Source organism: Dromaius novaehollandiae, chromosome 2 (genome assembly GCF_036370855.1).
Source record: "Dromaius novaehollandiae isolate bDroNov1 chromosome 2, bDroNov1.hap1, whole genome shotgun sequence".
Taxonomy (NCBI): domain Eukaryota; kingdom Metazoa; phylum Chordata; class Aves; order Casuariiformes; family Dromaiidae; genus Dromaius; species Dromaius novaehollandiae.
This window is the reverse complement of record NC_088099.1, coordinates 144,585,245-144,603,204: the sequence shown is the minus strand read 5'-3', so window position 1 is coordinate 144,603,204 and position 17,960 is coordinate 144,585,245. Positions and strand designations below refer to the sequence as shown.

Here is a 17,960-nt window from a genome sequence, read left to right as displayed (position 1 = left end):
TTAATGATGGATTTTCTGTATTAACAGGTGCAGTTTGGTAGCAAACTTGCATTTTAAAGTTCTTTTAAATGCATTATTTGTATTTCAAAACTATTATAATAAATTCTGAATTATAAACACACTTTCATCACTAGCCAGGTCTGGTTAAAATTTCCTTTAAGCAACATTTGCTGCACACATGGTAAAATACGTGTCCCTCCCTCCCTTTATGGCCTCGATATTTTTTCTATAAAAAAGGATTTATTTTCTTCAACTTCCCATTCCCCAAAAGTTATCTGAAAAGGAACAGTGCACTTTATTCCTATGGGATTATTAAAGTACAATAAGCTTAAAATTTGCATACTGTTCAAAAATTATTTCATACACTGTTATTACCCATAAGGGAATTTTTACGCAAAATTTTTAAGTTTCAAATTTAGCATAGTTCAGTACAGTAGCTATAATATGTATTTCATGAATAGTCAAACTTGTAAAGCAAATTTTTTTCCACTATCAGGTTGTATGCTATTATCATAAGTCTTCAGAGAGCGCTCTACAGTCCATGAACTTGTTAACACAAATTTGTTATTTTAGAGGAGAAAATTGTGCAACAGTGTTGGTCCTGAACTTTGATGAAAAAGTTCTTCTGCCTGCTCTCTCCCCTTCCAGTTGAACTTTAGGAAATCCAGCTTTTGAAATCTTCTGACATGTTTTTCTGAAACATTTAATACTGTATAATAATATTCAGAAATAAGACAAAAATGAGAAAATATAATGTATTTAAAGACATAAAGGAAAAAAGTTATGGTGCACTTCTGCAATGAGATGAGCAGTAAACGATCATGTTGAATGGCTTAAAGAAAGGGATGCCAGGAAGCAATCCCATTGTCACCATGCAATACATTTTTTTCTGTCTTTATCATTGGCAAACGCCTTATCCATGTTCATATCCAGTCTTTAGACTTCAGTTCTACGTAACGGCAAATGAGTTGTACCATCTTTTTAATCTTGGGTTTTAAAATAAAAATTGTATTAATTATTTATGTAGCATTTTTGTTTTGCAGTGAAGAAGTTTTCTTAAGTATCGAATCATCTTATATTCTCCTGTCTTCGTTGCTGATATTGATAAATTATGGACCTTGGATTTAAACAACTCTAGGAAAGCAAATTTAGCTACTGGCTTGGACCCCCATTAGAAAATGCCACTGCATTGCAGAATGTCCATCTGTGCTCTTTATGGAACCCAGAGCTTTCCTTCTAGCGACAGTCGGATATATGTGCATTCACACTGAGGGTGTGTCAGCAGATGAAGTAGGAGATATGTTGTGCCTGTGTCCCCCCAGGAGAGTGACCGCCACAGGTCTGCGGTGTGTTACGTGTGGTAGAAATCGTCAGAAATATGTTCAGGGCTGTTGGTTTCTTTCAGTTGCCTATCTGAGTTAAAGTAGTTTTCTTCTTTGTTTCTTTTTTTCTTTAGTTAGGCAGCACCTTTCCCTATTTTTCTAACTTTTTTTTGTTTTGTCTCCCCTGAGGGTAGTTCTGATTTTCTAACCATCTTATCTGACTAATCTGACTGCTTCTGAAATGTAGACAAAAATGTTTTTTAAATGGTTTTCTTGCATCAACAGATAGCAAACTTGTTTGGACGCACTCTTTTCTCAGATAGCTGCATGGGCTACCGTTCCATCTGGGAGAAGATCATGTTTTGGGAAGGTGCGCTGTGTTTTTGAGCTTCAGACTGGAAGAGCTTCAGGAGTTCTGTCCAGATACCCCAGAGCTGTTGCAGTTTGGTGATGTACTGTGTTGCCCTGGCTGGAGTAGTGCTCTCAGTCAGCAAGGCTGGCCTGTGATCTGCTGATGCACTGTAGAAGAATCTTTATATGGCCATCAACACAAAAGGCTGGTAGGACATGCTGAGTTCCTCCCAGCAGAACAAACTTCATTGTTCCCATTCTACCTAACCGTTTGGTGTCCGTGGCTGCTATAGTAAGAATGCTTTAATTTAAGATCTCTGCCAAAAAGGCTTCTAACGCGTTTTGTTTTCCCCAGCCAGAGACTGTACTGATCCAGAACACTGCAGTTCTAAATTTCAGAGACTAATAGTTTCATTCAAACAGTTGACCTGTATTTCCTGTTATCTGAAGGAAATTCCTACTACTACACAAGGCTAATGAGTTCTCCTGTCTAATCACAAAGGTTTTTAATGCATGCATGTTTTCTCTGCAAGTGGCATTTGAAGCTGGAGGCACAGTCGTGTCATTTAGCTTGATTGAGTTGCAACTTGGAAGCAGTTCTTCTGCTGTGTTTCTTAGTGAGGCTGAAAAATCTTGGTGTAATGCTGAATACTATCTCAGAAGACTACAGCATCCAGTTTTACATGTTCTTTGTCTTCCTTCTGTCTTTACATCCGTTTTCTGAGACTCTTCCATGAGGATCTTCTTTCATAGGAATCAGCTTTTCATTCACTTAATTATTTTTACTTTTAGCCTGGGGCAATGGAGTTCGCTTTTTGTGGATGGGCTTTCTCTCTCAAATCTACAATGTAGGCACCCACAACTGAGATAATTTCTGTAGGTTCCCTTTATAGGCAGTAGGCAGAAATAGGGAGCTGCAGAAAGCAGTTCAGGTCTAGAATACTTGGATCTTTATTAGCTCTATAAGTGCTGGTTTCTTTCCTTTTCCCTTGAGAAGAGTCTATGCAGCCTTCTCAGATGTGATATTTATACTATAGATATCTAAAGTTGGATGATATTAATTCCTTTCATCGCAGAGCAAAGGGGTTTCAGGTAGCTGCTTCCTGGTATTGAAGAGGACTTGAGGGAAATCTGCTTGTGACTTCAGCTAAATCCTTGCGTGTGCCAGTACGGATTCAGAGTGATGTCAACATGATAGTTGATTCATGTCTTCTGATCTTCAGAATGCTTGTCCATGTTTCATCTGTTACACAGGCCTCATCTGCAATTTATGGACCAAAAATGTTAGTAACAATATTTTGTTATGCTGTTTCTTCACCCAGGTGGTGATGATTGTGAACCTCTGATGTGGTTGTCTGCTCTTTCCTCTACAACTGCTTGGTGAAGGGCCGCTCTTCTGATACGATGCAGAACATGCAAGGAAGTCCGCTCCTTGATTGCCAGAATTTTTTGGCACTTCATGCTAGTACAGATTTTAGAGTTTGTCTGAATGTCAGAAGCAGTCTTTCCACTGGCCTGTTTCTGAACTCATGAAGCCTTCTGCAGAGTCTCTATTCTATGTGATACAGGCTATGAGATCTGTCTTGTCTTATCTATCAGTGTTAGGCCACATGGTTTCTTGTGGAGCCAGATAGGAGACACAATGTATTGTGACTGCTTGTGACAGTTTCTTGGAAGGTTTTATTTTTTGTTTATGGAAAGAGCCATCCATTGTCTGCAGGGGAATGCTCTCTGTTTTCAACTCCCCCAGAATCTGCATAAAGGATGCTTTTTTCTCCTGAACTAGGGGATTGTGTGAACACCTTCAGCTGAGATTCTCACTCCCAATCCTAATATTGTTAATATTTGTGTGGCTTTAGGCTCATTCCTAAAATCTCCTTGTGGAGAAGTTTCCCCAGAATTTTTCTCCCCTCTTGGTGCCCTTCCAGTTTGGTCTGGTCTTCTGATGGCTGCCTGCTGTCTTTCACTACTAAGGAAAGGAAGTCATATATTCTGCTAAAAATGGCCATCTCATTAGGCAGGAGAGCTGCGGAGATTCTGGGTCTTACGGTTGACATGCTTACACAGTTTTCATATGCAATAAAATTATCTTCCCCACACATCTCTAACTTCTTATTGAAGTATTTTTCCTGAATGCCCTTAGTTTACAAGTTGATATCTGTATGGTTTGTATATGTGTTCCTTTTAAATATTTAAAATGTATATTCATGTGATGTATTTAGAATATCTTGGAGGACTGATAGATTGGGTGGCAAGTGTGTATGCATAAGGAATATTGAAACTATCTTCACTGCTAGTGAAGAGTGGATGGTAATGAAAAACTATGAAGGAAGTGCAATTGTAGAATCAATCTTCTCCTAGCAGATCTTTTCAGCTTTCAACATTTAGCATCTTAAAGACTTTCTTGCAAGTGAAGATATTCAATCTAATATAGAGTGAAGGGCACTAACAAGTACATCCAGGCTGTGTAAAGGGCTGTGCTGTAAAGATCATATGTAGATGAGCTAATCAGTGTGTCTGTGATTATATTTTGGAGATGCTGGAGAAAATAATGCAAAATAGCATGAAAAGTACATCTCAGTGGTGGAGCAGGAGGTGATTAGGGCAAGGAAAATCATGTTGAAAATATGCCATAGGAAAAGGCTGCAAACTGAAAATACTGAAGAGCCTTTGCAGTTTCGTTGAATGTTACAAATCAATCTATTGCTCAATTTCAGGCAATAGTGTATATATTAGGAAGATGTAATAACTTATTGATATTATTATACTAGAGGTAGTATCTTGCTGTTGTGACTGGACTACATTGTCATAGAAGAATTTATTTTCTAAGAGAATGCCGTTTTCCTTTCCTCTTTCCCACCAGAAGATAAAGGGTAAAACAGCATTGAAAAACATATTAGCAGCTAATTAAAATCACTCAATGAGCTCTGTGTTAGCCAACTATGGAATAGAAACATGGGTGTGTTGTTTGTATTTAGTTGTACAGATATTGGCTGTATGGGTTTTTTGATCACTTGATGTATCACATTTGGTTTAGTTATTCACTCTAACCCTTCAAAATATTTTCAGAAAATTCAAATTTTGAACAGATTTATTCTGTGTTTTAATAACTTTGCACAGTTTAATAAGTAGTTTTTATTTTGGTGGGAGCACTTGGAAATATTTTTTTAATTAAATATTTTAAAACCAAGAGATACTAAGATAAAGATATAAGTTAGTTCCTCCTATTTTACAGGAAGATACAAAATTTAAACATGTAGCAAAAGTCCTATATAGGGTGAATTTCATTACAAGTATAATAAGCTATTATGAGGAGTTACTCTTTTTGAAAATCTGAAATTTTTAACAGATACACAACTCTGTCTTTATAGGCTGACTTCTTATAGACTGATATTCTATGAGTTAAGTTTTTAAATTGTTAGTCGTATGCACCAAAATAATGATTTTTCTTTTTGTTTCCTCAATATTTTAAACAGGACCAAGCGAGCTCAAGTTCCACTGACAGAATGCATATTTGAGCTTCCTAGTTTGACAGTTCAAGCAACTAGAGCTCAAACCCTTCTGCTTCAAACTATTTATCAGAGCTGGTGTCATCCTGTTGGAAATGTCAGTTCTGTGGTGGTAAATGAAGCTTTGCTGAATGAGGTTTTCCAAACTTCAGGTAAGTATGTGATTGTTTTGGTTAAATATGTTAGATTAATGTCTTTATTATGATAGAGAGCACTGCTAGTGAATATGCATACAACTCTATCCTTTAAATCCAGGTTTTTACTTGCAGTAGTTAACAGACAGAATGTTTTTGTGTGCATATGGGTATTTATAGCTTATGCTTAAAATCCAGGATGTAAGCTAAGCCACCAAGCTTCACTCCTTGGCACCAATTTCTGGATGCATTTAATTTTCCCATACAGGATAATTTTTCCATACTTCCCTCATCTGAAACATCCACCCTTGCTACCTTATATGGTGTAATGTTGTAACTTAAGATCATTCAAAGGTGAAACTGTTGGTTGAAATAAAAAATACTGGATTATTAAGGGCTTTATTGATCAAAGACATTTTGTGGCATACAGAGGTGGAATTTTTTTAAAGGGCTGCAGATGTTTCTAATCCAGTTTTGTAAATAAGTGTTTCTTAACTGTTTGGAAATTGCTGAAGATATGCAAGTCTCAGAGGTGATGATGTAAATAATGAAATTGGCTATGTGGTATCCTTTTGCAAACATCCTAGGTTTTTAGGAAGAAAATAAGGATTTATTTAGCAAAACTGTTGATAAAATGCTAAGGTATCACCACACCTTCCGCATACAGTAGTTAAATGTTCTACTGAATCTGGGTGTTGATTAACTCATAGGTAAGTTGGGACACTTTTGGTTTACTAAATCCACTACTATGGTAGCTTTAATAGGAATGAGTATTTTCCAGTGTATTGAATGCTGGCAGATTCTTTTCCCCCTTTCTCCTCCTTCTCTTCCCGGAATGAAGATGTTTGTTTTGGCTGAAATTGGGAAGTAAACCAGTTTTGCTTCCCTTCTGTTTTCCCTGTGTGGTATACAAAGCTATTTCATCATTGTGGGGTTTTAATTAGGAGGATGAAAGAAAGAAGAAAAAAAAAAAAAAAAAAAAAAAAAGCTCATGAGTTTCTCTTCAGAAAAAAGGAGAGACTCTTGCATTAAGATGTCACTAATAGTACTGTATTGTGCAGCTCTGGAAAAAAAGGCATAAAGTGCGTGAGGTAGTAAAAGTTTGCCAGGCCTTTCATTCTAGAGAAGTCGTCCTTCTGGCTTGGACTGTCCGACCTTCCAGGACAGTGGTTCATTTAGAATCAGCGTTAACTGGTTCATTGAATTCCTCATTTTTCCAAGACTGAATAGAATGAAGAATCACAGAATTGTGAGGAAGTTCCCAAATAAGAGCTTTAGAGCTTATAACATCTTAACAGAAGACATCTGGTCGTCTTGCAGTGCGTTGGAGCATTTTCTTTCTTATGATGTTATGATTTTTTAGAATTGTTTCTAATACTGTCAAGATTTTATCCAGGGTTCGTAGCTTGTACATTTGATATTGAATTGTGCTCCAGCATTTTTCTTTTTTAAAGTTAAGATTCCAAGTTAAATTCCTTTGTGAAAGGAACTTTAAAACTGAGAAGTGTATGTGAGAAAATCTCAATTCTTGATTGTGAGATAGATGAATTGCCCAAAACATCTGAATCAGGCCCTTGAGGATTTTATAACTTTCTGACTAGAAAGTATGATAGTTCTTTGAGTTCTGTAGAATTCTTCAGTTTTTTTGGTGCAATGCTCAGCTTTACTGCTGTACATAAACATCTAGTGATTTACTTTGTCTCGTCCATCAAAGACTTGTCTGAACCTTTTTCTTGTTTTACATGTTTTGTCAAAAAGGAAGAAAAAGGGCAGTGTTAGTGTATAATTTCTGTTTTGTTTCATGGAGTCAAACAGCAACGAGTCAGAGACCTGGGGATGCAGTCAGGAGGCTACAATTAGACTGATGTCCTTTAATTCCTTATGGGGTTTTCTGAAAATGTAGGAGCTTGAGTACTGTGTCATCTAATCCAGTCACCCATTTAGCCCAGTATCTTCATCAGAGTGGCCACTAGTTAAATGTATGTGGAAGCACATAGATGTACAGTGAATTCTTCTGATATGGTCTCTGCTTTTAGAAATCATACTACCTCCCTTCCTCCTTCCCTCCCATCAACTTCCTTCCTCTCATCAGCTAATAAGATTTATTGTTGGAACCTTTCACTACTAGAGACTAATAGACGAATACTAAAAGATTTTGACCAGCTTATTGGGGGAACACAGTCTTCAAGTGCAGAAAGTGCATTCAAAGGAAGATAATTTTTTCAGTGTATCTCTATGCAGACTGCAATAACTTAAGTCCACTATTGTTTATCTATCACGTAGCAAAAATAACTGAGATCCTTTGGGATCTCTATTATTGCCAGTTTGGGGGAATAGATTAGAAGAATAATTCATATTTTATAAATTATGACTTGAGGCAGAACTGTAGATTACACTACCACTGGAGGTCTCTTTCAGTCCTGTTTTCCTCAGTCCTGTTCTCCTTTTTGAGTTCTGTTTTCCTAAAGTTACCTATCTGCTGATCTGATAGTACAAAGTAACTTGCATTTTCGTGTATGTAACCCTTGGAGTGGTTGTTTAAGAAAAACTTTTTTTCTTCCTTCCACAAAAATCTCCAAATCACTTCAGTCCTTGCTTGTTCTGTGTGTGTCACCTGAGGCTGAGATTGTGGTTTTATTTTCAAGTGTTGGTACTTCTTAAGGCATTAGGTTTATAATCTGTACCTTGGGTAAATGTGAAAATACAGTTATTCGATCCTATCAGATAATCCCAGAGTTTGCACGGTTTGGAAGTAAGCTGTTCCATCACTGAACATGTTGCAGTCCTTCAAATCAATGAACTGTGATACAACCTTGCTAACAAATGTATTTGCAATAGAAATCTGGAACACACATTTTAAGTACTTGCAATAAAGTAAACGAACGTTGTATTATATTTGTTTTGATCTTCTCTTGTTCATGGCTTAGCGCTTGACCTGGTAAATTTTATCCTTCCGTAGTTCTAGTTCTTATTAATTAGATGAAGGCAGCTTTGAGTTCAAGGCTGATGAAATAATTGCGGTCTGCCATTTAGCCCTCATTCTTGGCTTGGTTGATTTTGTAAGACTAGTATCTTTTGTTAGAGTACCTTTGTGTAAAAATTTAGTATCATGCTTTACTGAAAATTCTCCTTGTACTCAGTGTCAGATTCCACATACTTTAACAACATGTATGTGTGTCAGCTCCTGAAAAAATTACTGTAATTGCACAGGGAAGTTGAAATTTCAGCTTTTATTCTTCAGTGAAGTAACTGTGAGGATAATGTAGCCAGTAAGGAACTTCTCAGTTTCATGATATTTTACAAATATTAAGCAAGGCACATCTGTAATCACTGGAATTCTTTTACTAATATTCAGCTTACTTTCTCCAACATAAAGCAACAGTTGATGAATTTTCAACTTTTTTATATTTGTATTGTAATTGCGTGATTTGACTAGGCATCACCTTCCTGCAATCACCAGTTACTCATCACAATCCCTCTTTTCCTCATTTCTGTATGTATGATGATCTTTGTAACCTTTACTGATTTGGTATTTTTTCCCATTTTCTAAATCTGGAAATTGAGGTTGGATGATCTGACTGATTTGTATTTCCATGTGTCCTCCTCTTGGAGGGGAGTTTTTTTGTTTGCCTTGTTCTCAGTCATCTGAAATCCATCTTAAGGATTACTTATATCCTCTTTTGGGGGTGAGGCTTCACCTGGATGCAGCACATAGTTTGAGGCCTTCAAATTCAAGAGGGAATATAAAGAAACTGGAGAGGGCCCAGTGGATGGTTGCCAAGATGGTCATGGACCTAGAGCATATTTACACTGGAGGTATTTGAGGGAGCTGAACTTGCTCAGGTCTGGTGAAGAGGAGGCAAAGAGGTGATTTAACAGTAGCCTACAAATCCATTTGAAGGACAGCTTCAACGATGATGGAGCCAAGCTTTTCTTGATAATGTCAGATGATATAACAAGGGGTAATCACCACAAACTGTTGCTTGCAAGGTTCAGACTGAGCATTAGTGTGGCACTAGGAAAGATTGCCGAGAGATGCTGAGGAATTATTACCCCGTCTTTGTAGGTTTTCAAGACTTAAGTAGACAAAGCCATAGCTTACTGTCAGTGATAGTCCTGCTTTGAGGGAGCGGTTAGACTAGATGACCTCCAGAGGTCCTGTCCAAGTAACGTTTTTGTGATTTGTATTATAGCCACTAGTGATGTCAAATGTTATTTGGCTAGTTACCAAGATACTCTAGATTTAATGTTTTCATGCACACCATTCTGAAAACATTAAATATTTGTGCAGTGCTGGCTTTTCAAAAAAACTCTCAGAAATAATAACCTTTTTGTCAATGGTATTCGCTATGTTTTTCATCTGATCACAGTTCATGTTTTAGCTGTGCAACAAAAGTAGTACAAAAGTACTTCAAGATGATGGCTTTCCATCCTTGTGGTGCTGTGGATCAATTGTTTTTTATTTTCTTGATCAACTGTATACAAATAACACTCTATTGTCTTTTATACCTCTTTCTATTTAAACCTAACTTTGTGTCTTAGCTATTCCTGATTTTCTTTCTAAATAATTGTAGTGTACTTCTGGAAATTCAAGCTTTCTTTACCTTCACTTTTCTGTGTTTGTCAGGGGTTCTCTTTCTTGAAATTTGTTGTTTTTATTTTGCTTTTATTCCTCCTCCTTCTCTTCATTATAATGATAAACTGTGTTTCATGAATATTGCTGCCCGAATTATTCTCTACCTTCTCAAAGTTATCTTTTTTTTTGTCTGATTAAGACGGAGCTAGGTCTCTATCTAGATACTTATTCCCCTGTTAAATAAACAAAACCCACCCAGATTTGAGATCATTTTCAGAAAAGAAAGGCCTCATTAGCTTGTCTTCCTACTTTTAATGGTCTGTCATTATTCAGAGATTTCCAGCAAATCTAGTCTCAGTGACCTAGTCTGAAATGTTTGCCCTTTGTTTATGTAAGCAGTCAAGAACGATGCAGGCTATGTCTCTCCCACCACATTTGGTGTGGTGACTGAAGAGTGTTACTGGGCTGAAACACTTGTTGCTGAGCTCCTTATGTCTCTATTGAGGCTTTGCGCTAGACGCATTTTGGTCTGGTAGTGAGTGACATGCCTCCATAACATGCTGATTTGGTATTATTTGAACTCCAAAGTGATGCCACAAGTGATGGTGGCCTCTCAGCGTAGGTCTTTGTAGCAGCAATTGTGGTCCCTAGTTGTTTGCTTTTTCCAGCACAGCCAACTCCTCTAGTTTTCAAATTGCATCTCTATGAACCTGTGCTTACAGTATGGGCTAAGATGTGCTGTAGGGAAAGAAGAATAGATGAATTAGGAAAAGGAGAAGGAGAAAGAAAAATGAAAAGGAAAGGGAAGGAAAAGGGGGAAGAGGATTAGCTATTAAAAAGGGAGGAGAGATGCAGTGCAAGAAAAAGCACTTTCTCCAAGGAGAAACAGGTGGAAAGAGTTAAAGCAGAAAAGCAGTAAAAGTAAAAACAGTAAAAGAAACATTTGTAGTTCAGGAGACGGAAGTACAGATGCATGAGTCGCAGGAGGGGAAGAGCAGGTGACTGCTGGCTTGTGCCATGCGTGGAAGGCACTTAGGCTGCGGAGGCCTCTCTGGGAGCGGGTCTACTGGGAAACTGCTGAAAGACATTCTCTGGATGCGGTGTACAGAGGAAGCTCTGCACTATGTATGCCCACAGACACAGAAGCAGAAATTAGAGCTAGTATCTGAGGATCTGTCGCAAGGTTTTGTCTGGAGAACTACTTTTCTACTCCAAAACTTCCTTCAAAACTCATTTAGACTGAAGATGATTGGAGATCCAGAACAAACCCTTAAGCTCACTCCCATACAAATTGAGGTTATGAATAGAGTCGCGGAATACCAAGAAATGAAAATTGCTTGAAGATGATTAAGATTTTATCTCCTCCAACTTCGTTACTCCCCTCTCTCTCCAGAAACATTTTTCCCACAGGAAGAAAATACTTTACTAAAGTATTTTATAGTTTGCTGGTTGTTAGACTTTCAATGTTCATCAAATAGTTGTTTAGTTTCTCTTTCGATTAACTTGTCCAAAGAAGAGGCTGCTGAAAAAATAAGTTTTGAAGTCTCCAAAACAAGTCATGCATGTGTTCAGTTTCTTACAGAATTTAAGAATGAGGATAAATGTGTATTCCTCATACATATCCATAAGGTCTGTTATCTTATAATTACTGATTTAAAAAAAAAAAAAAAAAGACCTGGACAGTACTGTGACTACCTGACTGAGCACAGGACTTGTGGAGGACAGATAAATTAAGAGTATTTCAAGAAGGATATATAGTTTTTACATTTCAAATTATTGTAATGCTCTTTTGTATTTAGATGTTATGCCTTCCTTAGCTTGAAACAATGTAATTGTACTAAGAGCAGATTTTTAAATATAACTGACCTGGAACCTAAAGGTGTAGGTAACTGTTTAATGGGATTTTTGAGAGCACCTAACTCCCATCACTGCAGTGACAACTTAGTACTTTTGTAATCTGTGGTATTAAATGCCTAAATTTGCCTAGATTCTTTTCAAATATACACAGGTATTTTTAGGCACCTGCGAAGCCAAGATAATTAACAAATTTGAGTTTAGATATAAAAATGAAACTTACTACTTGAATGAATAGGCTTTTCCATTAAAGAATATTAGAAGGTTTCATACTGCCTAAAATGAGTAGCGCAAGAGCAAACGGAATAGAAAATTTAAAACAGAGGACAAGACTACAAAATGATAAAAAGCAAAATGAGAAATGGATAAGTAAAACAGCTGTAAACACCTTTTTTCTTTTACGTGCATCAAGGAAAAGGCATTATCAATTATTTTTGATACTGCATTATGCCTAAAACAGAAAAAAAGAACAAAAGCAAGCTGTCCTCAACCCAGACATAGTTCTCTGGAGATTCTTTTCGTGATTCCACCCCTCCCGGCAGAAGTTCTCCTTTCAGTATATAAGCACAAGTAGTAGTATACAAAATAGTATGTTAGTTCTTATGCTTGAACATGTTTGTGAAGCAGCCCTATTTTGCATTTCATTCACTATACATGTAGAAAGAAACATGAATCTGAAATTCATCATGCTTTCTACATTTTTTCAAGTAAATATGCTGCTGTTTATTATACTTTTTTCAAAAATAAGCATATAAAAACCTAAATTTTAGGATATTGTTAATTAACATCTTTTAAAAGTTGAGCATAATTAATCCTATGGAGTATTTATACTCTGTATGTTTTCATTATTTGTTAGTAGGTACCTGAAGCATTTCGTTTCTAACCGTTTCAGCCTGCCAAGAAAACATATACACAGTCACACATGGCTTTAGTTTACTCTGGAAAACTGGAACTTGCTACCACTTTTTCCTTGTCCTATTCAGGTAGTTCATTATTTTGTTGACAGTTCAGTTCCATTAATCTGGTATTTTGGGGAAAATTGCTTGCAGACCTTACATTTCTCTATTGAAGGTGATCAAATAGGCATTTGAATCCCTCATGTAAATGATGTCTTAAAGTTAAAATAAAATCTACTTTCCAGAAAGTAACTGTAAAACTATTTTATGCAAGATTTCATGTGGGATACCTTAATGGTTGAATAATAAATTTTACCTCATAAAAATGAAATTCAATAATACGGTAGCTTTCTCAGCGCAGTAGCATCTGGTTGAATCTCATGAGAGCCAATATTTTCCAACTCATTAGGATCATGTCGTTCTGTATGTCGTCAACATTGACTTAGCCAAGCTACCTTTACTTACATAACCGCCAAACTATTAAATAGGTCTCTTGTGGAGTGAAGTCAAATATTCCTCTTATTTTGCTTTTGCCTTGGAAGAAGAGAAGAAAACGTACATACTGTAACATTTAAACATCTGGTCTAAACCACATCAGGGTAACGCTGAGGAAAGTAACAGGATTCAGTATTCTTCCCAGGTGTACATATAAAAAGGGTTTTCGAGCTGCTGCATGGTTCTTTAACCACTTAGGAAAAAGATTTGAAATAAGTGATTTGCTTTTCTAATACCCCTGTTTTTAAAACTATTTTTTTCCTCCTATTCCCCTGCCCCCACCAAACCCCAAAACACAAACCCCAACAAAACCCTAATATTTTTAAGTTTAGTGGTAACGCAGGTGGTTGAGCTCTGATCACTTTCTCACAACGTACTGGCTTTTAATCTCTCACAGTGTTTGTTCCTCCTAACATGGCCAAGCTTGGCATCCATTCTGAGGACTCCGACTTAAGCTTTGTGTTTAAAATCAAAGTGTAAGAGTGCATTCTCTTAAGCAGTTGCTTGGGAGTGGCAGAACACAGCTGTATGAAACTTGCACAGTATAAACAGTTTACTGTCTTGCATGGGTGATTGTACCCACATGTGTTCTCATTCTTCATGTAGGCTTCTGCGTGCAATGTGTAAACAGTATTATTTTTACACATTGTGTATTTCTGTGAAAGTCTGGTAGATTATCAGCTCTCTAATTTCAGATGTATATAAAGTATAGGCAACCAACCTAAGCATGTTTTTTTCCTTAATTATTTGAGCTCAGTATGATTACATATAGTCTTTCCTTTATCTTACTCTGGATGTTTTCAGGGATGTTCTTAAGTCATGAACTGACTTAGCCATATTGACCGTGGCTAGGTGAGATGTTTTATCACTTTAATGTGTAATCAGTGGTGTCTAGCTCATTGAATATTTTCTTAAAAAATCTTCTGTTTGAAATAATGATTCTTTAATGGCCTGCAGTGAGGAACTAATATATGAAGTATGCGTGTAAACCTATAGTTACAACTACCTTTGTAGTTTTTCAGTGTAAACAGCGTATATTAGTGAGCTTTGAAATTGGAAAATAGAGCATTCTAATGAAAGAACGGTGTTATGCATGTTTGAGGCATTCATACAACCTTAACTATGATTTGTAACATCATGCTAAAGAATCTAATGTAATTAGAAGCCTTTTAGATGTTTTAAACATCTGCTGTGGTGAACATAATATACAGAGTCAACAACACAGTCAAGAGGAAAAGGAATAATTAAAAAAATCAATTGGAAGAGAAAGGAATAATGATTAGGTTATCTACAGAAAAGAGGAGCAGTGTTAGCAGTAAGCTGTTCTATGTATACAAACTTCTTAAGCTGAATTAAATTTCAGAGTTGCAGGAGAGCTCAGTTCAGCATGTGTATTTGTTGGAATTAACAGCGAACTGTTGTTGGGTATGTTGGTGGGCTAGCAAAAACAAGACACCTAAGCCTAGAGCTATAAATAGTGCTACCTAGAGTCCGTAGTTTATTTGCGTGAATAGCAATGGAAGCAGTGACTGAGAGCACCTGTTTTGTTTGTTCAGCTGGTAGCTTTATGTTGTTTCATGTTCTATTAAGAGAGGGGTGTTTGGGCAGCAGGGATATAGCCTGCCTTTTTGCCTCGTTGTTGCTGCCATGTACTGCTTTGGGGAAAAACTCTAGAGGGAGCATGAGATGACTCCTTTTCTAAGAGCAACTGGGCATGCTGAGACTAAGCTACTGGAATACAAGGTACAAGAAGGCAACTGGGAAGGGAATAATACATCATGAATCTGCTGCACAAGAGGAACTGGGATATTTCTAAGAGCTTGGAGCAGACACACACAGGAAAGCTTCAGAGATGACAGAAAGAAAGATTGCATTTCTGGAGAGGACCCAGAGAAGTCAGTGTCCAGGTTACTGTGAACCAGAAAGCCACTGGTGGTTGCTGGTCTAAGTATAATCATGAATAAGAAGGCCGTCCTTTTGGTGCTTTTTGATGCCTATGTTTTAATGAAAAGGTACTATAATAGAAATATTAACCTCAGTCATGCCACCATTTGCAACAATAAGCATGGCTTTTCTGAAGAGCAAAAGGAAACTTCTGTTTTGCACTTGGCAAAAAATAATAGGATTATAGGAAAATTAAGGTTGGAAGGGACCTCAGGAGGTCTCTAGTCCAATGTTCTGCTCCAGGCAGGTTCAGCTGTGGGATCAGACCAAGCTGCTGTGATGAGTCGAGCTCCATCTCTGTTGTGACCTACTCAGACATACTGAAAGGCTGTCAATGGGTCCCCCAAAGCTTTCTCTTTCCCAGGTTGAAGGAGCCCAGGTCCATTAGCATCTCCTTGCTGGAGAAGTGCTCCAGCCCCTACCATCTGGGTGGTTCTTCACTGAACTTGCTCAAGTTTGTCAATGCCTTTCTTATATTGGGCGCCCAATTGTTGGCATCCTTCTTGCTGAGGAACGTTTTTCACCCTTCTTGGGAGACAAAGATCTTCATGGGGAATTCATCTGTTGTACCAAACAGCTAATTCCTTTCTTCAGCTTTTATTAAACATCTGCATGGGGCTATTGGAAAGCAACTTTGAGATAAGAGTAAGTTGCAGCATTGACTAAAAACTCCATCTTCCCTGTTAAATGCAAACCTGCTATTTTTCATCCTTTTTAATGTTAAAGCAAAACAGAAGAGTCCTAGCTAGGGCTAAAGCTCAGCAATGGTACTGCTAGAAAAAAACCTTTGTTTTCCTATTAGTACAGAACAAATCAACATGCCTCACTTATCTCTATTTGTATTTATTACTGCTATTTAAGCAATCTTATATTGATGTTAGCTGTGAGTTCTTTGCTGAAGGTGGTACAAAATCCCAGTGTGATCTGAGACTGGAATATACACAGTTCTCTTTTATTCCTGGTTTGCTAGCAAACAGTTTTTTTTTCCTCTGGATAAAAGGAAAGTCAGTCATTCAAGTGAGGAAACTACAAAATTCAGCTGCTTTACAGCTTCAGTGGAACTGGGCTTCACATACATGTTTCATTGTTGTTTCCTGCTCTAATTCTCATTCCAGCTAGATTTAACTTGAGCTTCAAAACTATCAGTGTGTTCAAACTCTAGTCACACTTCTGTCTGCTTCATAAATGTATTAGTGTGTGACATTGAACACTGCCAGCCTAGCCCTTCACTGTGTGGTAGTTTGACAGTTGTGGAAATTTTGGATGTCCGTATCTCTCCTTTTCCTCTTCAGATTAAAGAATCCTGCTTTGCGGGATTTTTAGTTAGCTTATATAGTGAGATGTTCTAAGAGGGAAATGAAAATACATGCAGGTGATATAGCACAACCAAATTAAATGATAAATAATTTATGGCTATTAATTGTTTGTAATGTTTTCTGTTTATGGTTTCATAAGACCTCCTTTCATCTTAAAATGTACACAAAGCTGTGGGAGCTGCTAAAACTACCTCTTAGAGGGTTTTGTTCCTGGCTTCCATTCCTTGGGCTTTAATAGTTGCTACTTAAAAATCTTAAATGCCATCACATTCTGTAGCCCTGTTTGAAAATGACACTGTTGCAGTAAAATTTTTATATATATAAATATTTTATATTAAATGTTAGTATGTTAAATATATATATATTTAACAGTAAACAAATTAATAGCAAATCCCTACCTCAGATTGTAAAATGGAGGTATAGTATTTTCATACACTCAGGCTGCCCTCTTTTAGTGGTCCTGTCCTCTTCAGGTGAATTTCATGTATATGCATTAAAATAGTATGTCAGCTATTAAATTACAGCTTGGTATGAAAATCCATCTCTGTGCTATTCATCACTCCCTAATACATCCATGTATTCTTAATACATACATGTGTTCCAATTTTCCTCCATTTTGGTAAATAAATGTATTAAAATTCCTGTGTGGTCAGCAGTGCACTGCTGTGGCTGAGAAAAGGATGTGGCTGAAAGTGACTGGGTATCTTCCCGCTTTTGTCAGCTGCAAGAGCCAAGAACGTAGGCATAAAAAAAGTGACACAGAGATTGGTGACCAAATTAGTGATTCAAGCCTTTTCCACTGCCCCAGATCCAGGAGAGAATGTCCTAGGTATGTTTTCCCATGTGGATCGTCACTTACCTAAATCACACTCTCACTGAAATTTTTTTCTTAAAAACATACGCACCTATCCCAAGATTTATGTGTATTAAAAAAGAGTAATGGAAAAGACTGTATTTTGGTCACTTCCTTTTATGCATTTCATTCAGTCTGACTGAAATAGCTTGTTCAGTTTGTAATGCTGTACAAGACAGAACTTTTGTTAGAATAACAACTTGGGGCTTTTTGGTGATACAGAGTTAAATTTAATAAAATTAAATTGTGATCCCAAAACGACCTGTATACCTTTAAAAGAAATAAGAACATTTTGCAGCATACATTCCTCCTTGTTATTCAAAATGAGAAAATTAGGCTGTTTGGATAGCAGCAGGCTAATTAGAGCTTTGATCTTGATGATGCAAGAAATATCAGCAAGGATATTTTGAAAGGATTGGATTATTATGGGATGTGAATGGAATGAAAAAATAGTACATACAGAATTAAAGGAGTTTCTGTGAGGCTTATTGTAAGAATGTTTCCTGTAGCAGTAATTTTTATTTAAAAAAAAAAAGCGTGGTCATCAGAAATATGTAGATTTATGAGTAGGCACCTTTATAAACAATTACAATTATTTATATGGTAGAATCATGTTTTCTGCTTACATACATGTAATGTTAAAGGCTCATCTTGGGTTTAGTGAGTCTATGTAATGTGTGTCTTCCCAATCTAAGCAAAAGTTGCAGAAA

General features: G+C 36.9%; 1 protein-coding gene across 9 annotated transcripts in view; it reads left to right on the top strand.

Annotated features, from left to right (window-relative positions):
• Positions 1 to 17,960, top strand: part of VPS13B (vacuolar protein sorting 13 homolog B) — a 483,999-nt gene that overhangs the window by 107,775 nt on the left and 358,264 nt on the right. For all 9 annotated transcript variants that reach the window (XR_010388020.1, XR_010388021.1, XM_064507672.1 and 6 more), the window contains one exon: positions 5,150 to 5,334. Coding sequence is in view for 7 of the 9 variants with exons in the window: in XM_064507672.1 (XP_064363742.1) it covers positions 5,150 to 5,334 (185 nt within the window). In the remaining 2 variants the exon portion in view is untranslated. The remainder of the gene's footprint in view (positions 1 to 5,149; positions 5,335 to 17,960) is intronic.